Source organism: Aethina tumida, chromosome 7 (genome assembly GCF_024364675.1).
Source record: "Aethina tumida isolate Nest 87 chromosome 7, icAetTumi1.1, whole genome shotgun sequence".
Classification (NCBI taxonomy): domain Eukaryota; kingdom Metazoa; phylum Arthropoda; class Insecta; order Coleoptera; family Nitidulidae; genus Aethina; species Aethina tumida.
This window is the reverse complement of record NC_065441.1, coordinates 4,927,830-4,952,294: the sequence shown is the minus strand read 5'-3', so window position 1 is coordinate 4,952,294 and position 24,465 is coordinate 4,927,830. Positions and strand designations below refer to the sequence as shown.

The following is a 24,465-nucleotide window of genomic DNA, read 5'->3' as shown; positions in this document are numbered from 1 at the left end:
TTCAGATTTAAAATATAAAAAAAAACAACAAAACTAAAACAAATAATTTATTTTTATTTAACTGTTAAACAGTGTATTATGTACATTTTTCACGTTAGTTAAAAGATTGCTACTGTCTATTTCTACAAACTCTTTCCCCCCTTTCTTTTTCACCTTGAGTTTGATAATAGCAACGTCCGACTCCTCAGGCCACGTTGCAGATACATGTACTATTGATCCGTTGCCAATTAAGCCTTTTTCGTGGGCGGCGGCCAATTTGTTAACCACTCGTCTTTCAACCTCATATTTTATAGATCGGGCTCCGTAATGTACATCATAACCGTCCGCCAGTGCAGATTCAATACTCCTATCCCATTTTATGTCGATTTTGTGTTTGTCCTTTGCCTGCAATAATTAATTATTGTATGCTGAGATGAGCACTACTGTTATTATTGTACTCACCCTTTTTGCCCAAGTATCCAGTTCTTTGCTGACTAGTTGAATTAATTCATTTCTGGAGAATGGCAGAAAATAAACTATTTCGTTTATCCGTCCGAGAAACTCGTCTCGTTTGAAGTGCCTCTTGAGAATCGGTCGGACGACCTCGTCCTTCCATTTTCTGGATATTGTGATGTTGTCGGAAACGTCCATAAATGTTTTTTCTAAAAATTAACTTCAAATATAAAAGCTTTGGGTGTTAATTTTAATGTTACCGTTGGATAACCGTGATTCCCGTAGCCTGTCGACCTCCCGTCTCAACTCCAAACCATGCTGGGCAATCTCGTCGCTGGCCAAGTTCGAAGTCATGATAAAAATCGCATCTTTACACTCGATAGTCTTGCCCTGACCGTCAGTTAACCGTCCCTCATCGAACAGTTGTAGCAGCACAGTCAGAACGTCCGGATGAGCCTTGTCAACTTCATCGAACAGAACGACGGCCGATGGGCACTTCTTCAATTTTTTGGTCAGTTGGCCGCCGTCGTCGTGTCCTATGTAGCCAGGCGGAGCGCCGATCAGTTTTGCCACCTGCGTGACGACACACATTACACGGTCATCGCTCTAGCCAGCCTAAACTTACTCACTTCGTGCTTTTCTTGATACTCTGACATGTCCATGCGGATGAACGCTTCCTTGTTCTCTTTGTGGATGTAGGCGGCCAGTCGTTTGGCCAGTTCTGTCTTTCCTATACCCGAAGATCCGAGAAACAGGAATACTAACGGGTGATCGTCGTCACCCCAGCCGTTTTCTTTTCTTCTGATTGCTGTGGAATACAAAATAAGAATTATTCAATATATTAAAGTGCGACTTACTATCAGCGACTATTGTTATAGCTCCTTCTTGTCCAACAATGTACTGTTTTAGTCTCTCTTCAAGTGGGAATAGTCGACGTTCCTCCAGCTCCTTCTGTTTCTTTACTACTTCATGCTTGAATTTGTATAAAATTAATACAAACTAACAAACAATTTTATTATAATCAACCTTTTGTGTTTCAGTTTCTAGAAATTTTTCTACAGCCCCATCCTTCAATGCATACTGAATTGGTTTATGACCAGCATCATTTTCAACACAAGGATCAGCCCCATATTTAATCAACAACTTGCACATATCTAAGTTGTTCATCAAAGCTGCATAATGCAAGGCAGTGAACCCAAGAAATGTAGCTTTATTGTTTAAACTACCACTAAATTCTTCCTCTCTTATCATTAGTGCTGCAAGATTATGCAACTATAATAAAATATTGTGCAACATGATTCACTAATTTACTTTCAATAGGATGTAAGCCTTTTTCATTTGCAGTCCTGCTGATATTAACAAAGTTGTCTCCCAAGTTTGGATCAGCCCCATGACTTAAAATCTTTTCGGCAACAGTGTAGTGGCCATTAACCACAGCCAACATTAACACTGTCCATCCAAGTGGATGTCTTTGGTTAGCATCATGTTCTTTTAGTAATCTACAAAGAAAATATAATGATACAGTTTTAAACATTTTATTTGAAACTTACTTATCAATTTCATCAGAAAGGCCATATTGTACAGCCTTAAAAAATTTCTTATCTTTCCCTTTAAGCACTGCATCACAACTGACAACGCCTAAAAAGGTGAAGGCTAAAGACAATGGTAGGGCCGTATTGTGAGTGTAATTGGAGTGCCATTTCCCCCTGTGGTCCCGTCTCCTTGACTGAAATCTTGTTTCTAAAATGTGTTTTGTAGGAAATGCATATTGAATGAATTGTTTTCCTATGGTTTTGTTTAGTTGATACGAATTGATAAATGTGAATGTCTTGCTTAAGTTTATTAATTTTAACATTTCCTACATTTAAATCTTGACAGGTCTTGTTGTTTTATTTTTTAGGTTATGATGGTTGTCAAAATGTTGAAAGATGGAGCCACTCCGTACTTATGGACAGAGGTTCGGTAAAAAAAATCTCTTATTCAAATACAGTATACAATTAAATACAATTGATAAAAGTTATACATTAAAAAAAGAGTTAATAGAAATAGAAAGTTAATATTTTCTGTTTCCGCTTGTTTCTGCATTTCGTGCGTCATCAGATAGGACATAATTCAAAATCAGTTTTTCACAAAACTATAATTTTGAAAATCCTATGACAAGCTACATTTAAAATACAATTCCATTTAGTTACAACTAACTAAATAAAATTGTTGCTTGTCGCCGCATTTACTAGGAAAATTGAATTGAATTACACTTGCAAATATTTAAAATTTTAACCTTTGAAAGTTATCCTTATTGAAATCTAAAATGGTGAGTAAATGCAGCCCTATACTAAGTTACAATTTACTAAAATCTTAATATACTATACTAAAATATACTAAAATCTAAATATACTATGATAAAATTTAATATAATTATAACGAGTCGTTATAATTATTCTAAAATTAAACAATTTTAATTTAATTGATAAATCCCTGAAAACAATTAATGAAACAATGAAATTAATTAAATGAATAAACTGTTTGTGAACATAATTATTGGTCACTATAATAGTTAAAAATAAAATAAACAAGATCTCTTTTATTAAGCTGAAAGAAAATATTAGATTAAATTAACAAATCAACAATTTATTTAATATAAGCTGAAAGAGAAGACAATCCATAAAAACATAATATATTTGTAAATATGTCACAAATTAAATATTTTAAGGTGCAAAAGTTAACCAAATATTTCGTAGTCAATTTAATTCATAAATATGTTTAACCATAGCAGATTAGGAATAAATATGAAGGTTAAAAATGAAACGAACAAAATTCTTTTTTTTTTATTTAAGCTGAAAAGGAATGTCTCATCAAACTTACCCAAACACCTGAAATATGTTTGACAGTTTATTTCTTTTAAGCTGAAATAGTAAATCATTCCTGAAAACATAAAAACATGCTTTAATATATATCAAAAATTAATCAGTTTACTATATAAATATGTATTTAATTTATTCAAACTGAAAGGGAATTACTAATTAGCTTTCCTAAAAACTTAAAATGCGATTGTGAGTTAATTTTAAGCAAAAGATAACCAAATAAATGGCGGGGAGTTAAAAATGATCAAAACGATCAAAACAATTTTTTTATTTATTTTAACTGAAAAAGAACGTTCAATAATATTAATTAATGTTCATATAAAACAAATTTTTCTAAAAATCTGAAATGCGTATTAGAGTTTATTTTTCCTAAAAACATAACATACATTGAGTTACCTTAAGTTAAGTTTTCTTTCATTTATTTCAACTGAAAGAAATTATATATTAATTAAAGAACATATAAAATAAATATTTTTTTAAAAAAACCTGCAACTCACATTAGAGATAATTTTAAACTGAAAGAGATTCCTGAAAACATAATAACATACGTATATTGAGTTACCTCAAATCATTTTATAAATAATTATATTTTATCATAGTGGAACAGGAATAAATGGATGGTTAAAAATAAAACGAACGAAGTTTTCTTTTATTTATTTCAACTGAAAGAGAAGACTCAATGATGTTAATTAAAGATCATATAATATAAATAAATTTTTCTAAAAACCTAAAATGCACATTAGAAATAATTTTAAACTGAAAGAGATTCCTGAAAACATAATAACATACATATATGGAGTTACCTCAAATCATTTTATAAATAATTATATTTTATCATAGTGGAACAGGAATAAATGGATGGTTAAAAATAAAACGAACGAAATTTTCTTTTATTTATTTCAACTGAAAGAGAAGGCTCAATGATATTAATTAATCGTATAAAATAAATAAATTTTTCTAAAAACCTGAAATGCACATTAGAGTGAATTATAAACTGAAAGAGATTCCTAAAAACATAATAACATACGTATATTGAGTTACCTCAAATTGTTTTATAAATAATTATATTTTATCGTAGTGGAACAGGAATAAATGGATGGTTAAAAATCAAAACGATTGAAGTTTGCTTTTATTTATTGTAGCTGAAAGAGAAGTTCTACTAGATAGAATAAAGAGCATACAAAATAATCAAACAATTTCTGAAAACCTTACAAAATAATTTACTTATTCAACAATAGTGGCTAAAGATTTATGTGTTTCCTTCTCCGAATGAATTTAATCATAATTAAAATAAAATGAGATGGAACAGTAAATACCATGTCGTAATTAGTAATCAACTTATATGTGTATTCGATGGAAAATGAACCCCAAGTAATATATTGAAAAACTTACTTTGCGTTGCCAGTTGCCCAGTTAACTAGTCTCGTTCTGGACCTACCTGAAATTATTCAAAAATATTTCATTAATCATTGTTGAAAATAAAATTATTATTCATTATTACCTTTAATGCCCTTTCCCTGTTGACTTATCGTCTCTCCAATGGTTGGTTGGGTCGGTCCAGATGTCCTCACGAAAAATATTTGCTTATCACTTTTAACCATTCATTCAACGACGAAATAAACAATTTTCTCTAAATGTTTTAATGAATGAAAGAACATGTTGCATGTTGTTATGTTGCAAAAATCCACACGATTTTACTTATCCAAGTAAAATATTAATCATATTCGACAATATTGGTGAAGTTACTTTGAAATATTTCTATTCATATTTAAACTATTTAAATAATCTTATGACATATGTATATATATGCCCCAAGTAAACTACTTTTAAGGAAATGTGTTGCTGAGAAATATTCTTGCGACATTACTTATCCAAGTAACGTATTGAATTAATATTTACGAAATTTTACTTAAGTAACATTTTTGTTTATATTTATTATTGTAAAGAATTCTCGCGACATTACTTATCCAAGTAACGTATTAATCCTTTGGTGAATTTATTTTGAAATACTTCTATTTATATTTGTACATTATATAATCTTATGACTTTATTACTCCAAGTAGATTATCTAATACTTTTAAGAAAATCTGTTGATGTAAAATATTCTTGCGTTACTTATCTAAGTAACGTATTGAATCAATTTTTACGAAATTTTACTTTAGTATCATTTTTGTTTACATTTATCATTTAAAGAATTCCCACGACCTTACTTATCCAAGTAAAGTATTAAATACTTAAATTTAAATTTATTTTGAAATATTTTTAATTAGTTTCTTGCGGTAACATTTTGAATTCAAGTAAAAAATACTATTTTTAAGAAATTACTATTCTGTAGTTTTTTTTTTTCAATTGTAAGTACATTTAGAGTAAATTATTTATATATATTCCAAACGACTTCCATACGTTCTGTAATAATAAAATAATATCACAAACTAAGTACCCATGAAAACTATGAATATGTTATTATAAAAAAGTGTTTTTGAACTGTCTCTTCGGTATTTAAATATTGAATAGATTTTAACTGATTTATACTAATTAATACAATTAAATGTTATTATGTAACCCCTTTAAATTTAGATAAAGTAATTTAAAATTCCTCATTTTCCAAATTTGTATTTTTATAATATAACTAGAAAATTAAAAATATTATAAATTAAATTTAATAATTAAATGTTTAAATATCAAATAGATTTTAATTGAATTTATACCAATTAATGCGCCAAAATGTTATTATGTAACCCTTTTAACACAGCGAGTGTAAGTTTAAATAAAATTATTTAAAAATTACTTATTTTCCAAATTTACATGTATATTAAGAAAATTTAAAATATTATAAGTATTTATTTTATTTTAAATTTATAAAGAATAGCAAGAAAATTTAATATATTTCAAATGAGTTTAAATTTGATAATTAAATGTTTAAATATTGATTAGACTTTAATTGAATTTATATTAATTAAGCTGCTTAAATGTTAATGTTGTTAAATTTTTAATATTATTTTCTTTTAACAAATTGATAAATGGAAACAATTAATGAAATTCAAGACTGATCTTAAGTTAAACGAAAAAACAATTTAAAACATCCCATGCAAATGATTTATAATAAAAAGAACCCTACCTTGAAAACCAATGGCATTCCAATAAGTAATAAGCACTAATTAACCGCATACTAAAACGAACCGCACCACCGAATTAATTCAGGGGGGTGAACGCGTACCACCACCTGACGGATCGACTGATCGATACGCGGGTTGATATCGGACTAATCAGATTGTAGCACGGCATAGAGTAGGTAAACTCTGCTCACCCTCGAGATTTATGTAATTACATGTGAATCACGAATATTCTCAACTGAAACGGAATAGTTCAGTTAAAATTTGATATTATATTAATTATTAAATTAATATATTATATTAATTATTAAATATCTAATAAATGTTACATATTATTGAAATTAAATAACTATAGTATATTTTTTATATTTATTACATAGTAACAATTAATTAAACAAATTGTTCCGAATTTTTAACTCTTTATCAAAAAAGTCTGGCTTTTAATTATCTTATTTAAATAATTGGTGTTTCATAAAACAATAAATTGAGATTGGAAAAACAATTATACATTTATTTATTCAATTATTTAAATATGATAATTAAAAATTCAGACTGTTTTGATAGTGAAATATTATAAACAATTTATTTAACAAATAGATGAAGACAAAGTGCATTAGCTTTTGTTTAATAAAGTAGAGACCACAATAGCAGAAAAAACAATAAACATTGTAAGTGTTGGCATTCCAGTAGTACAGCTTATATATTTAATATATTTTTATAAACATTAACCTATGTTATTTTGAGTTTTTTTGTATTCGTTGTAAAAATGTTTAAAAAATTATTATAAAACAGTGTGGAAGATTTAATTAATATATAATGTATTTTCAGAGGAAAAATTACAATCAGCGTTGGCCAATCGGGTGATTCATACAATCATAGCATATCCCCACCCTCCTTGCGCTACCAATTAAACCTTTTTTTTTTTTTTTTGGGACAGAGAGGGGAAAGTGTAAACCCCCCTCCGGGCACCGATCCGGAGATCATAACCAATTGGAAACCATATGTGCTAGCACATATGGGGGAAAGGGCGTGTATATACATACACGGGTGAAGTTGAACCAGAAGACGGGACTGACAAAGATGCCAGCCCCCTGTCAACTGGTTCCCGGAAGAACAAGCCCAATCTGAGGAAGGTCCTAGAACCTCCCTGGGTGAGGATTGGGCTTGCAGTTGATCCGTTGGCTTCCCGCCACCACTGGCTTGTGGAGCGGTACTGCCCGAGAGATAATTAAACCAATTAATGAGTCTATTATTGATCGGCGTATCGATCAGTAGGTTGGTGGGGTGTGTTCCTCACCCTAAACTAAATTAGGTGGTGCGGTTCGGCTTAGTGCAGTGACTCTGTTAATTGATATTAATGCCCTGTTAGATATATTATGAAGTTTAAAGGTAAGTATTTTTTATTGAATTTGGGACGGATTTTTAAATTATTTTATTTTTAAATTAATTTATTTTCCTGCAGACAAAATGTACAAATATTTGTATATTATAAAATTCAAACGTCTTGATAAATTTTGGTCGTAAATGTAAGGATAAAGTTTCAAACCTGTTAATTAAAGGAAATTATGTTTTAATTATAAAAGTTTTGTGACTTCAATCATTTAAAGTTTAAAATTATTCAAATAATTATTACTTGTGCTTTCCACTAAAAGATGGCTCTGTTAACTCAATTAGTACAGTAATCTGTGATAGTATTAAAAAACCGCAATGGAACGAGTATGTTTGTATAACTAGCAGTTTCCTGCATTATCGGAAGTTTTTTGCTGTCCCGTACAATTAATAATGTTTTTATAAATGTCGTTTGTGCTGTTTGCAATAATGTTAAAAAGTGTTTTTTGTGTTTTTGTGCAGTGAAAAAAAAAGGGGAATTCGCGGTGTCCGAACAAACAGTCAGTCATGTGTAAGTCCGTCGTGCCACACAACCTAAATTAACAGCTCGGCCAAGCTCGAACACAATTTTTGTAGGTTAGACGTCAGTGCCAAAATGTTGCAGCTTTTGTTTTACGCAAAAGTGCCAAAATATTTCTTGTTTACACTTCGCACAGATAAATTTTAAATTAACCGACTAATGGATAATAACAATTATTACAGGTCTAACACCCCTTCCATGAACTTCATAAGTTCAGACATACTAGGAAAACGGATAAAGAAAGTGTCTGAAGAGAACATTTGGAATACGTTGGAAATAACGAGAAAGGACACCAATAAACTTATCCCATATTCCCGCACCGATGTGATTTGGGTTCCAAATCCTCTACACAGACTGATCAAAAAAGATATTGTTCAAGAAATGCCAGCTGCAACAATAGGTAAGACTCATTGAATCTGAGAATCTTTTAGTGTGTATTTAGGTAACTATGTGTCGGCAGGCAGTGTCCAGCATCCCAACAATGAGGAGTGTGGTATCAGAGATGTGTGGGCACACAATTTGGAGGAGGAATTCAGAACTATTCGACAGGTACAAATTTTTACCATTCTTTCATTTAATTTAATTTTATCAACCAAAATTAGATTAGTGATATGTTGTCACGTATTTTGTTAATATTCACATGAAATTATCATTGCTTTCTGTTATTATTATGTAATTTATTACATACAGATAGTGCAGAAATACCAGTATGTTGCCATGGACACTGAATTCCCAGGGGTTGTTGCTAGACCAATAGGTGAATTTCGCAGCTCTGCCGATTATCAGTATCAAATGTTGAGGTGCAATGTGGATTTACTAAGAATAATTCAATTGGGGCTCACTTTTTTGGATGATAACGGCAAAACACCCGGTGGGTCTTATACAACTTGGCAGTTCAACTTTAAATTTAACCTACAGTATGTATTAACAACTACACATTTCATGTTGAAAATCTAATTGTGAACATTTAAATTTGTAGAGAAGATATGTATGCTCAAGACAGTATTGACCTACTTACAAATTCGGGGATTCAGTTTAAGAAGCACGAGGACGAGGGTATAGAGCCGCTCGAGTTTGCCGAATTGCTAATGACCTCAGGAATTGTGCTGATGGATAACATAAAATGGCTCTCTTTTCATTCTGGATACGATTTCGGTTATTTGATCAAACTATTGACCGACAATAATCTACCTCAGGATGAAAATGATTTCTTCGAACTGCTCAAACTTTATTTTCCCACGATATACGATGTAAAAGTTAGTGCGGTACATAAACGTTTCTTGGCGGATTTTGATTGATTTGTTTTTAGTATTTGATGAAGTCATGCAAGAATTTGAAAGGAGGCCTCCAGGAAGTCGCAGAGCAGCTTGATTTAGAAAGAATAGGACCCCAACATCAGGCCGGCTCTGATTCTTTACTAACAGGGATGGCCTTCTTCAAAATGAAGGAGGTAAGGTTGTTTTCGGACGATTATAAACCCATATCAATCATTGTTGTATTGCTAAAAAAAATTTTTAAGTTACTTGTTTTAGCATATTGTTATTTCTTCCCCCATTCCGTATTATTTGTAGAGTACGTTCGACGTGTTCAGGGCTAAGGTGAAATAATGTAAATGTTCTGACATTCTGATATTTTCAGTATGCCACACCAGAGACAAAAGATCGGATTGTTATATAAGAGCAGTTCAATATTTGGTCCGTCAGAATTATTAACCAAGTCGCACTCCGATTAAAGACCGATTTTTGGAACTTTTCGTGTGGTCCTGTGTGATTTATGACATTGTCCGTCAATATTTTCATCAATATTGTGTACATGTTTGTCCGTGTTAAAAAGATTTTGACTAAAGTTCTGGCTGTTTTTACACTTTTTTAATTTATCAACTCTGTTGTTGGTCAGAGACTGGACAAGTGATTGAGGAACTCCGAGCTACAACTGAGCTGAAATTGCATTAATTTTAAAATTAAATTAAGAGACCTTCATAAAATACAATAAATGATTTGATTTAATCATGTTATTCTGTGATATAAATGTATTTGTCTTGTTCAACAAATTGATGTAAAACATTTTATTCAAATCAAATAAAATGAATTATTAAGATCTGTTCAATGCATGTTTTCTTATTGGAAAAACGAAAATTGAATATGTTTGGTGTAATATACATTTTAAAACAATGGTTTTACGGATATTCATGTTATGAACGGTGTTTTTTAGATGTTCTTCGAAGACACTATTGATGACTCCAAATTTTCTGGCCATTTATACGGTTTGGGTACGTCGTTTGCTGTTAATGGCACGTCTACCAACTATACGACGGACAACGGTGACACCACGAATTCATCATGAAAGGCATATTTGGAGTGTTTTCAGTACTTATTTGTGTTATTATGAAAGGAGAAACTTTCTACTAAGCGAGAAAATATATTAAGTAAAAGTTTCAACAGGAATGGCAGTATATTTCTTTTGTATAAAACTTTATGTATGTATATATACCATGGAGAGACTACTTGTCATTAATTATACCATGTATATATAACAGTTTGCACATAATAGTTTTCAGTTGTTTTTATCTCTTGGGTACAACCAGCTCTATAAAGTAAATGTGGTGCCACCACTCATAATCTTGTAAAATATTTGTGTATTAATTTTTATTTCGATGATCTTAAAATTAATTGTAAAATTATATGTTGACGTAGTTTTCTAGTTTATTTTATACATTTTCATAAATTGTGAAATTTTTATCTAAATAAAAATAAGTTAAATTGTTTTTTCATTTTCATTGTTCCACGATCCTCAATAACCTGTGTCTTCTGAAAAAATTCCAATGTCGTGCAAATATTTTTCTCTGTTATCTTTCATGGACTGAACTTTTTGGGAGTCGACGTTTAACTTTCCTATCAAGTTTAAGAATTTGGTTGTTTTTGTTTCAGATGGTCTTCACTCTTTTGCTTTCTATCCAGTGTCCATTTAGGGTGGTTTTTAAGTTGTACCGGGACTGGACGTGCACAGTGACCAGCTGTAACAACTCGTAGCCTTTTGATTGAACAAACTGAAATCGTAGTGTGGTATTTTATTGCACAGTTTGGCTAAAACATAAACCCAATGATGGGTAAAAACGTATTTTATGACATGATGAGAAACATCTTTTGGTACTTCGGCTTTCTCAGATCACTGTATAGATTACCCAAGTGTTGAAACAAAACCTGTTTATACAAGTCCAACGTGAATCTTATCGGTATTTGTTCTCATGTGTATAGTCACGTATGCCCAATTATTTTTTATCCCATATATTGAAGGAGTTTGCAGTCTTTTCATGACATTCTGGTAGGATTGGAAAATGGATATTAGGTGACACTTGCCCGTTAATTGGATAAATTGGGCTAAAATTTCTTTCAATGGCTCATACGCTATGTTTCATAGCTTATACTGTGGCAAAACACCAACAACGCTGGTATATTAAGGGACGATATAATTAATTATTTAGATCTGTTCACTGTAGGTTCCTTATTGGAAAAACGCGTACGTAGAATAAAAAAAATTGCTGTATATAAGTTTTAACAGACATGTTTGGAGTTGTACATATGTTAAAGTTACAGTTTCAGTGAAATTAATATTAAAAACGGTGTTTTTTAGATGTTCTTCGAAGATACAATTGATGAATCCAAATTTTCTGGTCATTTGTACGGTTTAGGTACGGCGTTTGCCGTAAATGGTTCGTCGACTAATTATATGATGGACAACGGAGACACATCGAATTCATCATGAAAGGCATAATTGGAGTGTTTTCAGTACTTATCTGTGTTATTACGGAAGGAGGAACTTTCTACTAAGCGAGAAAATATATTAGGTAAAAGTTTCAACAGGAATGGCAGTATATTTCTTTTGTACAAAACTTTATGTATGTGTATTTACCATGAAAAGACTACTTTTTATTAATTATACCATGTATATATAACAGTTTGCAACATAATAGTTTACAGTTATGTTTTTTAACTCTTGTGTACACCAGCTGTATTAAATAAATGGTGCCTGTAAAACATTGTGTATTCATTTTTAATTCGATTATCTTAAAATTAATTGTAAAATTATATGTGGACGTAGTTTTCTAGTTTATTTTATATTTTATAAATTGTAAAATTTTTATCTAAATAAAAATAGTTTTTCATTTTTTTGTCCCACAATCCTCAATAATTCTCCTAGACTACAAATAAGTTTATTTTTGCTTATTACATAATTGATTTGCTGGCTCTATACTTAAGGAACAAACAAAATTGTCTTTCTCTTCTTTATACCTAGCTTTTAATAAGTAGCATCTTGCCAATTCGTTACTAGTAAAAGAGTAACGTAACGCACCGATTTGCGTCTTCTCCAAAAACTCCAACGCCTCGTGTAAACATTGGACTCTGTTATCTTCAATAACGTACAACGGCTTGTAAAAATCATCCAAACATTTGAACGGCCGAGTTTTTTTCCTGAACGTTTTGATTTTCCTGTGCTTTTTCGATTTCTGCGTCTGCACCTTTGGGGGCTCGACGTTCAGCATCCGTATCGAGTTTAAGAATTTCGTTATCACGTTTCCGTTTTGGACGGTCTTCATTTTTTTGCTTCCTAGTGAGTTTAATGACATTGCTGCAACAAGACAAATTGTGTGTGTGTGTGTCAATTTAGGGTGGTTTTTAAGTTGTACTTGGACTGGGGGTGCACAGTGACCAGCTGCAACAACTCCTGGCTTTTTGATTGAACAAACTGAAATCGTAGTTTGGTATTTTGTTGAACAGCTTGGCTAAAACGTCTCCAATGTAGGGTAAAAACGTTGTATTTTGGGACATGATAAAAAACATCTTCTGGTACTTCGGCGTTCTGGGGTCTCTGTACAGGTTACTCAAGTGTTGAAATAGTCTAACAATAAACCTATTGGTTGGATATTCATACAAGTCTAACGAGGGTCTTACTGGTATTTGGTCGCATGTTTTTTCCTAACGTAAGCCCAAGTATTTTTTAATCGATAGATTGAAGGAGTTTGCAGTCCGTTCATTACAGTCTTGCAGGATTGGAAATTGGACATTTGATGGCACTTGTCCGCTAAATTTATAAATCGGGCTATGAGCTTAGCTCGACACTACAATTAAAATGTTATGCACACAAAATTGCAGGATTAAACCAAGCACCTTTTCCAAAGTTTCTTTCAATATCTCGTGCGCTATCAAGCAACTTATCCTGTGGGAAAACACCAACAACGCCGATATATTAGGGGATGATTTCGTGTTGCGCTTCACCAAAACCATCCCCAGTTCTTCCGCAGGAATTTTTAAAAACAATTCCTTGTCTAAAAATCATTAACCTGATAACGGTGCATAAAATTGTAGTTGTTTTACCAATCAGTGTCAATTCTTGAGCCAAAATCGTTGACGTGAAGTCCCACGTCCTTAATTCCATGTCGAGCTTCAAATTTTTCTTCATGTAGTCGGAGAACTTTTCCGGCTTGACTTCCTCTTGTAATTGAATTGACCGGGGCCAGCAACAACTGGCTGCTACTGAATTATTAACGTTGTTGAATTAAAATTGGTTAAATTTACCTGATTCCACATCTTGCGTGGGTCGTCTGGCATGCCTGGACATGGATTTTTTGCAGAGCTTTGGCACTTCGTCGTCACTGTCTTTGGAGTTTTCCTTAGTGTATAACTTTCTTAATATGCTCCTCGATTGTTTACATTTCCCTTAAAAATATAAATTTTTCATTGTTTTAATTGATATTAATTTGATACTTTTATTCGTGCGTTCGAGATATTCAGTGACTGATTGCATATGTTTCCTGACATCCAGATACAACTCCTTGGCAGGTTTTGGCATGTACCAATAGCCGGGGGTCCAAAATAACATCATGGTTTTAGTTTCGGGTGTTTTACTAAGCCCAAACGATAAATCTCATGAGTTATTGCCTGCTTATAATAAAAACACTTACATTTTGTTGCTGTTTATGTTATTAACACACGTATAATGCAAGTCTATGCAAGATGGGGAAGATATCAAATGTTGTCTACTAAATCCAAATTCGTCTGACTCGTGATTTAAATGGATTTCACTTGCGGCCCGTTTTAGTTGTAACATCAGATTTTCTCCACTTTTTACTGATCTATGTCCTAGACCGTTCATAAAATCTGACTGAGGGTTAAAGGCGTATCTTCTTTTATGCTTTACTCTAAAAATAACACTGCAATTAAAGTTTTTATTATGTTATTATAGTACTTGTATCTCATTGAATCATATTTGTTGTGCTCCCAAATGTGAACAACACTGTCCAGATAAAGTGCACAGTTTAAAACTGTGTAAAACTGACCAGCCTCTTCAGGATGTTTCAGTTCAAGTAAGCAAAAGTCAGTTCTGAAACAGACACAAATAAAATTACTATAATTGTATAATAATAGAAAAATTATTTTACTGATTTTTAACGTTTTGTCCTTCCGTCATGCCATTCAAGGGATCACAACAGGTTTTAGCTGAATTAATTGTAAACTTGTTTCTAGAAAATAACACTGAATATAAAACTATTTGTATAATTAATTGTGTATCGCACATTTAAATTTACCTCGACTTGGGGATGCAGACACAGGGTTTTTCACTAACAACATTATTGTAGTCGGGTGGATACATTATGGGCTTGTAATCGTAGGGTTTTTGGGCAAACTTTTCTCCCAAGTACAAGTATTTATCCGTCCATTTATTTACTAGTGCCTAAAATTGATATGTCACAAACTGTTCTAATGCGATTAGAACGTTAGGGGGTACAATAAACAATTTTATACAAGCTCAGTAATCGGATTAGGAAATTTAATCTTAACTTTTTTTGTAAAATTACCGAAGACTGCTGTGCGTTATTACCAAAGACAACGTTGAGGAGATTTTTGTCGATTGATCGGTCGCCGGGACCGAACTTGCACCAAAGTTGCGTCATGCCCTTGTGGTTCACCAGTTTCCTGTCCACCAGATACAAGGTGCTGCAAGTGGTGGACGTGGCCACCGACGTTTCGGACTTCGACGAGACCGTGCCTTCGGGCGAAAGAAACTTGACTTTCTCGCACCACAGGTTCCAGAACATCTAAAACATTTTCTATAACCGGGGTCGTGAAGCCATCAAACTCACCTTTCGTTTCTGGAAACCGCCCAATTCGAAGTAGAGGACTTTGTTGTTGCAGAAGCGGGCTTTCAGTGCTTGTCTGCGTTTCCTGTGGTAGACGCTCAGGTTCACGCAGGTCACCGGATATATGGCGATCAGTTCGAACGTTTCGATTTCCGGATCGATTCCTGGCACGTATGATGTTATGTTCTCGTTTACTGGCGGCAGAACGTCGGTTGCCAATATCAATTTCGACGGGGTCAATCCTTTAAAATCGAATATTTAGCATAATGTGTGTATAATTCTGTATAATCATTGATATAGACTGACATTGACAGTTGCTCATTTATATATGTAATATGATTACAATTAATAATAAATGTCTTGTAGATTTTATTACTTAACAACACTTCTCTTGTTGTGGATGAAATTAATCGACTATTTGTCTAGGTTTTATTTTTTTTTTAGTGAACCTTGATGGTAGAACATACCTAAATGAACTTGTCGAATGCCTGTTCCATCTTTTGTGGTCTGTGCAAACGGACTTTCCAATAAAACCATGTCATCGAAGTCACAGAACTCAGAGAAGAGCAGCTTTTGCACGCGACAGTCAGACATATCGACGGTAATTTATATCCGTACAAAGTAATAAGCATCACTACGTAAATGTAAAAAAAGTCTGTATATTCTGGGGGGCTGTTTGAAGCTTCAAATAATACGACAAAAATAATAATAACGTCAGTAAAAAATACTGATTATGTCATCTGGCATGTCAAAATATAATTGATTGATGAAAGATTTTAAGTAATTAGTTATAATAATAATAATTTAACATAATTTTTTAATTAACAGTTTTTATTATTCTTCAAACGAATATAAAAACAATTTGAAATCAAAAAGGAAGGAATTAAAGAGAGATAAATTAAAATTTAATTCTTTTATATTTAATTAATAAATTTAATTGATAAATGTGTTGTTTCTTTTTTAATTTTATTTCATTATTAATTAATTTTTATGATATAATAGTGTGTATAAAATCTTGTTTGAGATAAAGAGGAAGAAAATAAAACTTAATTCATTTTCTTTTAATTAATTTAATTTATCATTTTGTTATTATTCAATAATTTAATTATTGTATTTTAATTTTTTATATTGAACAACATAAGTCTTCATTGTTTTATAAGTTTTTATTAATTTATGATTTTATTTTAAATTCCTTTATTTTAATAATAGAAGCCTTCATTATTTATTTATCTTATAATAAAACATTTTATTATATTTCAATAATTTGATTAATATATTTTAATTTTTCATAAGAATAAAGAAAAGGAAATAGAACTTAATTCATTTTCTATTCATTTCATTTAAATAATTTAATTATATTTCAATAATTTGATTAATTTATTTTAATTTTTTATATGTAATAACAGAAATCTTTATTATTTTATTATATATTATTAAATTAATTATTTTATTTAAATTTCTTATATTTTAATAATAGAAGCCTCCATTATTTTATTATATTTTATTTAATAATTTTATTAATTAAAAACTTAATTTATCTCCTTTTAATTTTAATTAATAAATATTTTATCTTATTATTTTTCTTAATTTAATTATTTTATTTAATTCTTTATATGTTAATAACAGATTTCGTCATTATTTTATTAATCTTGTTTATTTATTACTGTTTATGTTTTAAAAAAAGTAATTGGTAATTTTAGGGTGGAAGAAATAAGACTTCAAAGACAATAATATACATTTATTTACGTTAAATGACAAAAGTATAAACAGGATCAAAAATATAGTAAAATAATAACTATTAAAAAAATAATAACAATTAAGTCGACATATACAAACAATACATATACATATATCACAAAAAATCGGCACACATATAAATACTTTGTTGGTAAAATTAGTATAATTATAAAAAAATATTGTTTCTAAACAGTATTCAATATGAGGTTACACATTAAATTAATACAGTTAATTCTACCTATTCCTCACGTTATTTGAGCAGATTTTTCCTTTATTAAAGTCGGCCTGAAAACACACATTATTTAATTATACAGTTCATAAACAATATGGTTAAATAAAGTGAGAAGACAGAACAGATACACAAAAGCTAAAATGCCTTACATCTCACCAAATGTGATGCTTTTCTGCTGAGACAAAGGCTTATGTTGAGCATTTGCGATATTTTGTCCCCCATTGACACTATTTTTCAGAATACCATTAGGACTGTCCGTTTTTCTGTTTTCGTTTTGGCTGGCCAACAAATTGTTGATGTTTATCGTCACCCTGTTGTTGGGATTTTTCGCCAGCAACGTTTTCTCGTACACGTTATTGTTGGACAGGTCGTTTGTGGATTTGGCCAGGTTTTTGTTTAGGTTGTTGCTCAACGATATTCGGACGGATCCGTTCGTTTGTGGCGAAATTTCTTCTTTGTTTTGAAGAAGAAGGTTTTCCTAAAACAGCAACAATGAGACAACAATACTTGTTTCGTTTCCAATGAGTTACCACAGATTCAGTGCGTTTTCTCAGGTTCGACCTTTTTAAGGTTTCGGCCAGTTCGTTCGAGAACTGTGTCGACACGGGCTGCTTCGAGTTTTCCTTCACGCCATTCACCCCCAAGAAGTCCAACTTACCGGGTTGTTGTCTTCGCATTGTCGGGTATTCTCCTATTGTCACACTTACCGGCCTCTGTTTTCTCAGTGTGCCTAAAAATATTCAATAAAACCACCGAAATTTAACAATAATTGATTGCCTCACCGTTTATTGAATTGGCAGAAGACCCATTGCTTAATGTTCCACACAAATTTTTCTTGAAGTACGTGTTGGGCGGCTTAGGAACTTCGTTGGTACCATCCAGCCTGAAACTCTCAAGCGACTCCATCTCCACCGAATCGTTGACGTGTCCGGGCCTGAAAGTACTTGTGCTTGTGGTACTAGAGGCGATGCTCAGCGTGTCATAATCAGGCGTCGGACAGTAGTACTCGGGTGTTGAATATATGTTGTTCTTCTCGTTGTTCTGGTACGTTATGTTCTTGTACACCGCCGAATCCAAGGGTTTGGGTTGTGGGGTTGTGTTGTTGGTGTAGGAGAGGGTCGAGTACTTCACCGGGACCGGGGGTGCTTTTCCCTTTGGCTTTGCTTTGGGGCACGGCGGTGGTACCGGGGTGTCGATTAAATTGTGATTTTTGACCGGGCAGTCCGGCTCATCATCAGTTGGCTAAATGAAAATTAATTTGTTAATCACTTTGCTAATTTAATGTTTCTAAGAATTTAATACATATAATACAATTTTTGTTCATTTTTATACATAAGATAATTAGAGAGATTTAAATATGGTTTAAAGATATAATATACTATATAATAAGTTTTTGACATAATAAATAGTTTTCAATTATAGAATATTTGATGTCAAGATTATAGTTCAATTTTTTAAATCATCTTTTGGAACTACACAATTTTGGGTAGAAATGGTTTCAAAATAACATAAAATTAAGGGAATCATTTTCATCAACTCGTAAGTCTGGTGTTGTAGTAAGTAGTTTCTGTTTTATAAGTTTTTGAAGAGGAGATAACATATTAGCTGATGAGATCATCTTCATCACGTCTTAAGTCTTATGTAGTAAGTAATATCAGATTTAGAAGTTTTTGAACAGGAGATAATGTATTAGCTTGTTAAAACGATTAGGGATTACACAATTCTGGGTAGAAATGATTTCAAAATGGCCTAAAACTGAAGAAATCATCTTCATCACGTCTTAAGTCTTATGATGTAATAAGTAATGTCAGTTTTAGAAGTTTTTGAAGAGGAGATACCATATTATCTTGTTAAAACGTTTGGGAATTATACAATTTTGGGTAGAAATGTCTTCAAAATGGCCTAAAACTGATGAAATCATCTTCACCAACTCGTAAGTCTGGTGGTGTAGTAAGTAACTTCAGTTTTATAACTTTTTTTGAAGGGGAGATAACATATTAGCTTGTTAAAACGTTTGGGAGTTACACAATTTTGGATAGAAATGATTTCAAAATGACCTAAAATTGATGAAACCATCTTCATCACGTCATAAATCTTATGACGTAGTAAATAATTTCAATTTTAGAAGTTTGAACAGAAGATACCATATTATTTTGTTAAAACGTTTGGGAATTACACAATTTTGGGTAGAAATGACTTCAAAATGATTTAGAACTGATGAAATCATCTTCATCACGTCACAAATTTTATGATATAGTAAGTAATTTCAGTTTTAGAAGTTTTTGAAGAGGAGATAACATATTAGCTTGTTAAAACGTTTGGGAATTACACAATTTTGAGTAGAAATGATTTTAAAATGGTCTAAAACTGATGGAATCATCATCTGATCTACTGATAGTTTTTGATGAGGAATTAACAGTATTTATAAATAAGAAGGTTACTGTTACCATAACGAAATTGAAATAATTTTCAAATAAGGTATGACTGATAAAAAATAATAGTTATTAAATTACTCATCAAGTTATTAAATTATCCAGATAAAAATATGGAATACAAAAATAAGATGAAAATATTTACCATTGGAGGTGGAGGTGGAGGAACTTTAGCAGGTTCAACGCCATTTTTGGGCTTGTTTAATGTTGCACTCAGAACTTTCTCTGACGCTTTTATTGCAGCCTCTTTATTTGCCAGACGATCCTGAAAACAAAATAAGTCGTTAATCAGTCTATTTGACTTGCATTATTTACACTAAAATGCAGTTTTTTAATCGATGACGACATTTTTGTGTAAACTGGAAATTAACTGTTAGTGACAAAAACAACGTCAGTAAATAAACAACCAAGAATGTACACGTAACTTGCATTAAACAAATATTTTTATCAATCAAGATGTGGAAGTTTTCATTGCCTGAATTCAAATTGTTTGTGTTCTTGCAACACCAACTTTCGTCGACACGAAAACCATTTAGGCGATGCATTTCCTCCCCGATACAACAATATTTGCATAATTTTTTCCAATTTAACAACGTAACATCAGACTTGTTCCACAATTTAATGCACAACCGGCCAAGTAAAGAAAAAAATTGTTTGGCAGGAAACGTTGCACAGATTAGGAAACAGAATTCTGTCTTGTCCAATTACTGTAATTAAGCGTTCTTGTCGTTTTCAATGGGGATTGTCCTTTGTCTTCGATCGATGTTTACAAATCGAAAGGAAGTGGTCGATTGAATGGTGCATGGATTTTTGCACAAGCCATACTCGTGTCATACTTGATCTGTTTCGCTATAAAAGTAAACTGATATTTTCACTCGATTATGGGGTTAATTACCGACAATATTGTTTAAAGAAAATTATACTTTTTGATTTCTATGTTTACTAATAAGTATGCTTTATTTTTTTATTTTATTAACTCTCACAATTTCTTAACGTTTATAATTATTTATATTTCTTTCCACTATAATAACTTCCTTCAGCGTTTTTTTGAATCTCTCAGCAATTTTCAGATAATTTAGATTACTATAAATTGCACTATGTGTGCCTTATTAAAATACCTCAAGTGCAGATTAAATTTAATGGCGATTTATTAGATAAGTCGTGTAAAAAGTCTCATTTAGAGCATTTAACACCAGTTTTTTTAAGGTGCCAGTCCTAAATACGACCAGTTTCAAGTATTTGAAAGTGAGTGAAAATTACAAAAAAATAAAGAACAGTTCCATGTTCACACCAAAACCTAAATGTGTGTTATTTTCGTTTTTCGCACAATTATTTACTAAATGTAAGTGAACTGGGAGCTTCGAGATATGATATGTCGTGTGCGAAAATTATATATTTCGGTTGTATGGGATCTAAACAAACTTTTCTCACGGACTGGTGTACGTTACCGTGTAATTTCTGCGGTTACATAACTATTTTGATGTTACCGACTATTAAAGTCTTTTATTTTTTATTTCGCAGTTGCACAATTAATTATTTATGTCTGCACCAAATTTAATTGCTTGTCAGGTTGTTTTCCATTTTAATGGAGGTTGGAAAACGTCATTGTTGTCGTGTTCTTTTGGCTTAAATTTTCTTCGGCCTTTAATAGAAAGTTTTACTCATTAATTTTGTTATTGTAATATGAACAACACATCGAATTATTGTGTAATATAATATACATTAGTTTTTTAATTACTAACATGCAATTATAACATTGTGTTGGAGTTTATTCAATAATCAATAAAAATTGTGTAACTCAGACTTCTGGTTTAAAAAAAACGTTGATCAATACTTTGTATCTTTGTATTATAATTTTTGAAGTAATTGGGTAATTTTAGTGCGTGTATTTGTTCCGGTTTTAATTTTATAACTATGCAGTTAACATTTATGTAACTAGATGTGTTACAGCTTCGCTTCAATTGCTCCACATTGTGCTAAAAAGATGTTTAAAATTGCACAACCAATTTTTGTAGCATGCAAATTTATTTTCACGTTTAATGAATAGGAGAGTCTTACATAGTTATACCATAATTTTTATGGGTTTGAATGGGAGCAAACCTAAATTATAATTATTATTTGTGGTAAGGAAATGATCTAATAAACAATGCAACAAGTAATTTACTCAATTGGTTCAAATATTAATGACTCATAACTTTTTAAAACTAATTAAAAATATGTGTGTAAATTGGTAGAAACCTAGTTTTAAATTTTATATAATCTGTACAAATTTTTATTGAAATAAAATATTTAAAATAAATATAGATTGTTGTTTGTTTTTTCCTTTTTATAACAGTTTATTAAAATTATTAATAATATGTGATTAACTATGTTCATTATTTTAATGATGAATAGTTTTATTTTTATCTGTTTATGATGTTTTTTAATTTTTTATACAAATATGCTTCTACAGACTTTTAAATTAAAAAACAAAATTTGATAATTAAAATGTTATAGTTAAAATGTAAATTTATTTTAGAATTAGAAAAAGTTTCTGTATGTAACACATTTAGAAAATATCAGTTAAAAAACAAATATTGAAAACATGATTTACAAATTACGAAAGAAACTTATTTTGAAATTTATATATAAATTACTTATAGAAATTTGTTATTATTGATATTAAATTAAAGAAATTAATAATAGTTATAGATTATTTACTAAAATTTTAATATTAATTAATTTAAATAATTGTGTAAACATAAGATTCATTAAATATATAAAATCAAATTTAAAAACTACCAATAAACGAAATAAAAACTTAATTTTGGGAAATTTACCATATAATTTATAACATATTTAATTAAACTGAAAAAAATATATATTAAATTTAATTTAAAAAATTAAAATTCTTAATGAAATTAAATAGAATATGCTTATACATTTTTTAAATGTGTGCTGAAAATATATAAAATATATTTTGTAATTAAAGGAAAACATTTTACCTTTTTATTACTACATTGTATTAAAAAAATAATAATGTATAAATTAGTTTGATAAATTAATAATATTTTATCACACTTAGTATCCTTTCAATTCAATGAATATTAACTATTGAACAAAATCTAATTTATTATAATTATAAAAATTATTGATAATTGTTAATGAAATTAAACGAATTAAGTTTATGGTATATTAGATGTTTTTGATTTATTCTGAAAATTTATTAAATAAATCTTATTTTAATAGATTTTTTTTTTTCATTTAGAAACTGCTTTTAAGAAAAATTAAATGTATAAATTAAAACAAAACAATGAATAAAATGTGTATATAATGATGATATGATGATATTTTACATTAATAATAAAATTGTTTGTGTGTGTTTTCAATGTTAATGAATATTAATTAATCATCGAACAATTAATTAATTTATGTAATTGCGAAAGTATATGATTCATAATTTACTAGATAAATTAAAAAATCAACATTAAAAGAAATAATTATCATAAATAATAACATTTTAATATTATATTATTTTATTAAAATTAAAGAAAAATGAAAAATTTATTATTTATTAAACTTATATTAGATTTTTTTGATTTATTTAATATTAATGTGAATAAAATTTTAATAAATTTTAATAATTCTTAAAAAAATATAAGATTTATAAATTACAAAAAATAGAATATTTTAAATTGAAAAATTTTCAAAAATTAAAAAAAGAATATATTAAAATTAATTATGTATATTAATGATAATTGTTAATTATTTTACATGTTTTCAATGTTAAAAAAGAAAAATTTATTATAATTTCAATTTTTTCAAATTCTTAAAAAAATATATATAAGTGTTATTTATAGATATTTCAAAAAATTAAAAATTTACATGTAAATTAAATTGAAAAATAAAAGAAATATTAAAATTAATTATGTATGTTAAAAATAACCTTAAATTAGAATTTTTTGATTTATTCTCAATATTTATTAAATAAATTTTATTTTAATATCAAGTACTTTTTTCATTTACAGATCACTTGTATCAATAATTTTACATTTTTATTAAAAGTATTAAATTAAAAAAAAAACAAACAAAATCTTTAACGCATATAAAATAATCACTGAACAACATTTTAATTAATTTAAGTAATTATGAAAAATTGAATCACAAATTACTAGTCAAATTTAAAAACTAATAATTAAGAAAATAATATAAAAAATTAAATAAATAAATTTAATTAAATAAAATAAAATAAGAAAATTAATAATAATTGTAATGAAATAAAAAATATTAAGCTTATATTAGAATTTTTTATTTATTCTGAAAATTTATTAAATAAATTTCAGCATATTTTGCCTAATTTAATGTAATTACTCTAATTCTCAGTAAACATACAATTTAAATTACTTTTTTCTTGTCATTCTTATTCATATTAGACAAATAAAAAGTATAAACTCGTTAACAGTTATTAAATTAAATATGTACGGATTAACTAATTAAAAACCAAAATTATCGCCTGATAATAATTCAAATTCTGTCCAAGGTGTTAGTGCACGATGAATAAGTAATAATAAACGGTAATTAATTTAAATTTATTAGGAAATTATGAAATTATTTATTGTACTAACACAAACACAA

The 24,465-nt window shown here is 29.8% G+C and overlaps 4 protein-coding genes across 13 annotated transcripts in view; 1 reads left to right on the top strand and 3 right to left on the bottom strand.

Annotated features, from left to right (window-relative positions):
• Positions 1–34: 34 nt before the first annotated feature.
• On the bottom strand, positions 35–2,334 carry LOC109598992 (caseinolytic peptidase B protein homolog). The gene is made up of 8 exons (XM_020014901.2): positions 1,983–2,334; positions 1,744–1,931; positions 1,459–1,688; positions 1,290–1,404; positions 1,062–1,240; positions 693–1,005; positions 442–641; positions 35–384 (listed from the first exon to the last, which is right to left on the bottom strand). Exons 1-8 carry the CDS (start codon positions 2,285–2,287, stop codon positions 58–60), a joined length of 1,857 nt encoding a protein of 618 aa, XP_019870460.2. The 5' UTR covers positions 2,288–2,334; the 3' UTR covers positions 35–57.
• Positions 2,335–8,156: 5,822 nt separating this feature from the next.
• LOC109604230 (CCR4-NOT transcription complex subunit 7) lies at positions 8,157–12,267 on the top strand. 7 transcript variants are annotated; one of them, XM_049969657.1, is made up of 7 exons: positions 8,157–8,306; positions 8,498–8,715; positions 8,758–8,864; positions 9,006–9,232; positions 9,295–9,571; positions 9,625–9,765; positions 10,527–11,079. In XM_049969657.1, exons 2-7 carry the CDS (start codon positions 8,514–8,516, stop codon positions 10,656–10,658), a joined length of 1,086 nt encoding a protein of 361 aa, XP_049825614.1. In that variant the 5' UTR covers positions 8,157–8,306; positions 8,498–8,513; the 3' UTR covers positions 10,659–11,079. The 7 variants fall into 7 exon arrangements, with proteins under 7 accessions (XP_049825614.1, XP_049825613.1, XP_049825617.1 ...); XM_049969656.1 differs by lacking the exon at positions 10,527–11,079 and adding an exon at positions 11,946–12,267 and having other exon boundaries at positions 8,201–8,371; XM_049969660.1 differs by lacking the exon at positions 10,527–11,079 and adding an exon at positions 9,954–10,173 and having other exon boundaries at positions 8,206–8,371.
• A 236-nt stretch (positions 12,268–12,503) lies between these two features.
• Positions 12,504–16,138, bottom strand: LOC109604231 (uncharacterized). Of its 2 annotated transcripts, none has more exons than XM_020020758.2 (14): positions 15,918–16,138; positions 15,454–15,692; positions 15,169–15,408; positions 14,899–15,044; positions 14,752–14,832; positions 14,559–14,693; positions 14,275–14,511; positions 14,078–14,217; positions 13,889–14,029; positions 13,688–13,843; positions 13,481–13,638; positions 13,265–13,431; positions 13,000–13,211; positions 12,504–12,941 (listed from the first exon to the last, which is right to left on the bottom strand). In XM_020020758.2, exons 1-14 carry the CDS (start codon positions 16,042–16,044, stop codon positions 12,526–12,528), a joined length of 2,595 nt encoding a protein of 864 aa, XP_019876317.2. In that variant the 5' UTR covers positions 16,045–16,138; the 3' UTR covers positions 12,504–12,525. The 2 variants fall into 2 exon arrangements, with proteins under 2 accessions (XP_019876317.2, XP_019876319.2); XM_020020760.2 differs by having other exon boundaries at positions 13,688–13,840.
• A 1,035-nt stretch (positions 16,139–17,173) lies between these two features.
• Positions 17,174–24,465, bottom strand: part of LOC109604234 (harmonin) — a 66,060-nt gene continuing 58,768 nt past the window's right edge. Inside the window, exons 11-15 of one of the 3 annotated variants that reach the window (XM_020020764.2) lie at positions 19,997–20,116; positions 18,202–18,661; positions 17,950–18,149; positions 17,569–17,897; positions 17,174–17,472 (exon numbers count right to left, since the gene is read on the bottom strand). In XM_020020764.2, the coding sequence (XP_019876323.2) occupies positions 17,433–17,472; positions 17,569–17,897; positions 17,950–18,149; positions 18,202–18,661; positions 19,997–20,116 (1,149 nt within the window). In that variant the 3' untranslated portion in view covers positions 17,174–17,432. The remainder of the gene's footprint in view (positions 17,473–17,568; positions 17,898–17,949; positions 18,150–18,201; positions 18,662–19,996; positions 20,117–24,465) is intronic. The other 2 variants (XM_020020765.2, XM_020020766.2) reach the window with 2 other exon arrangements.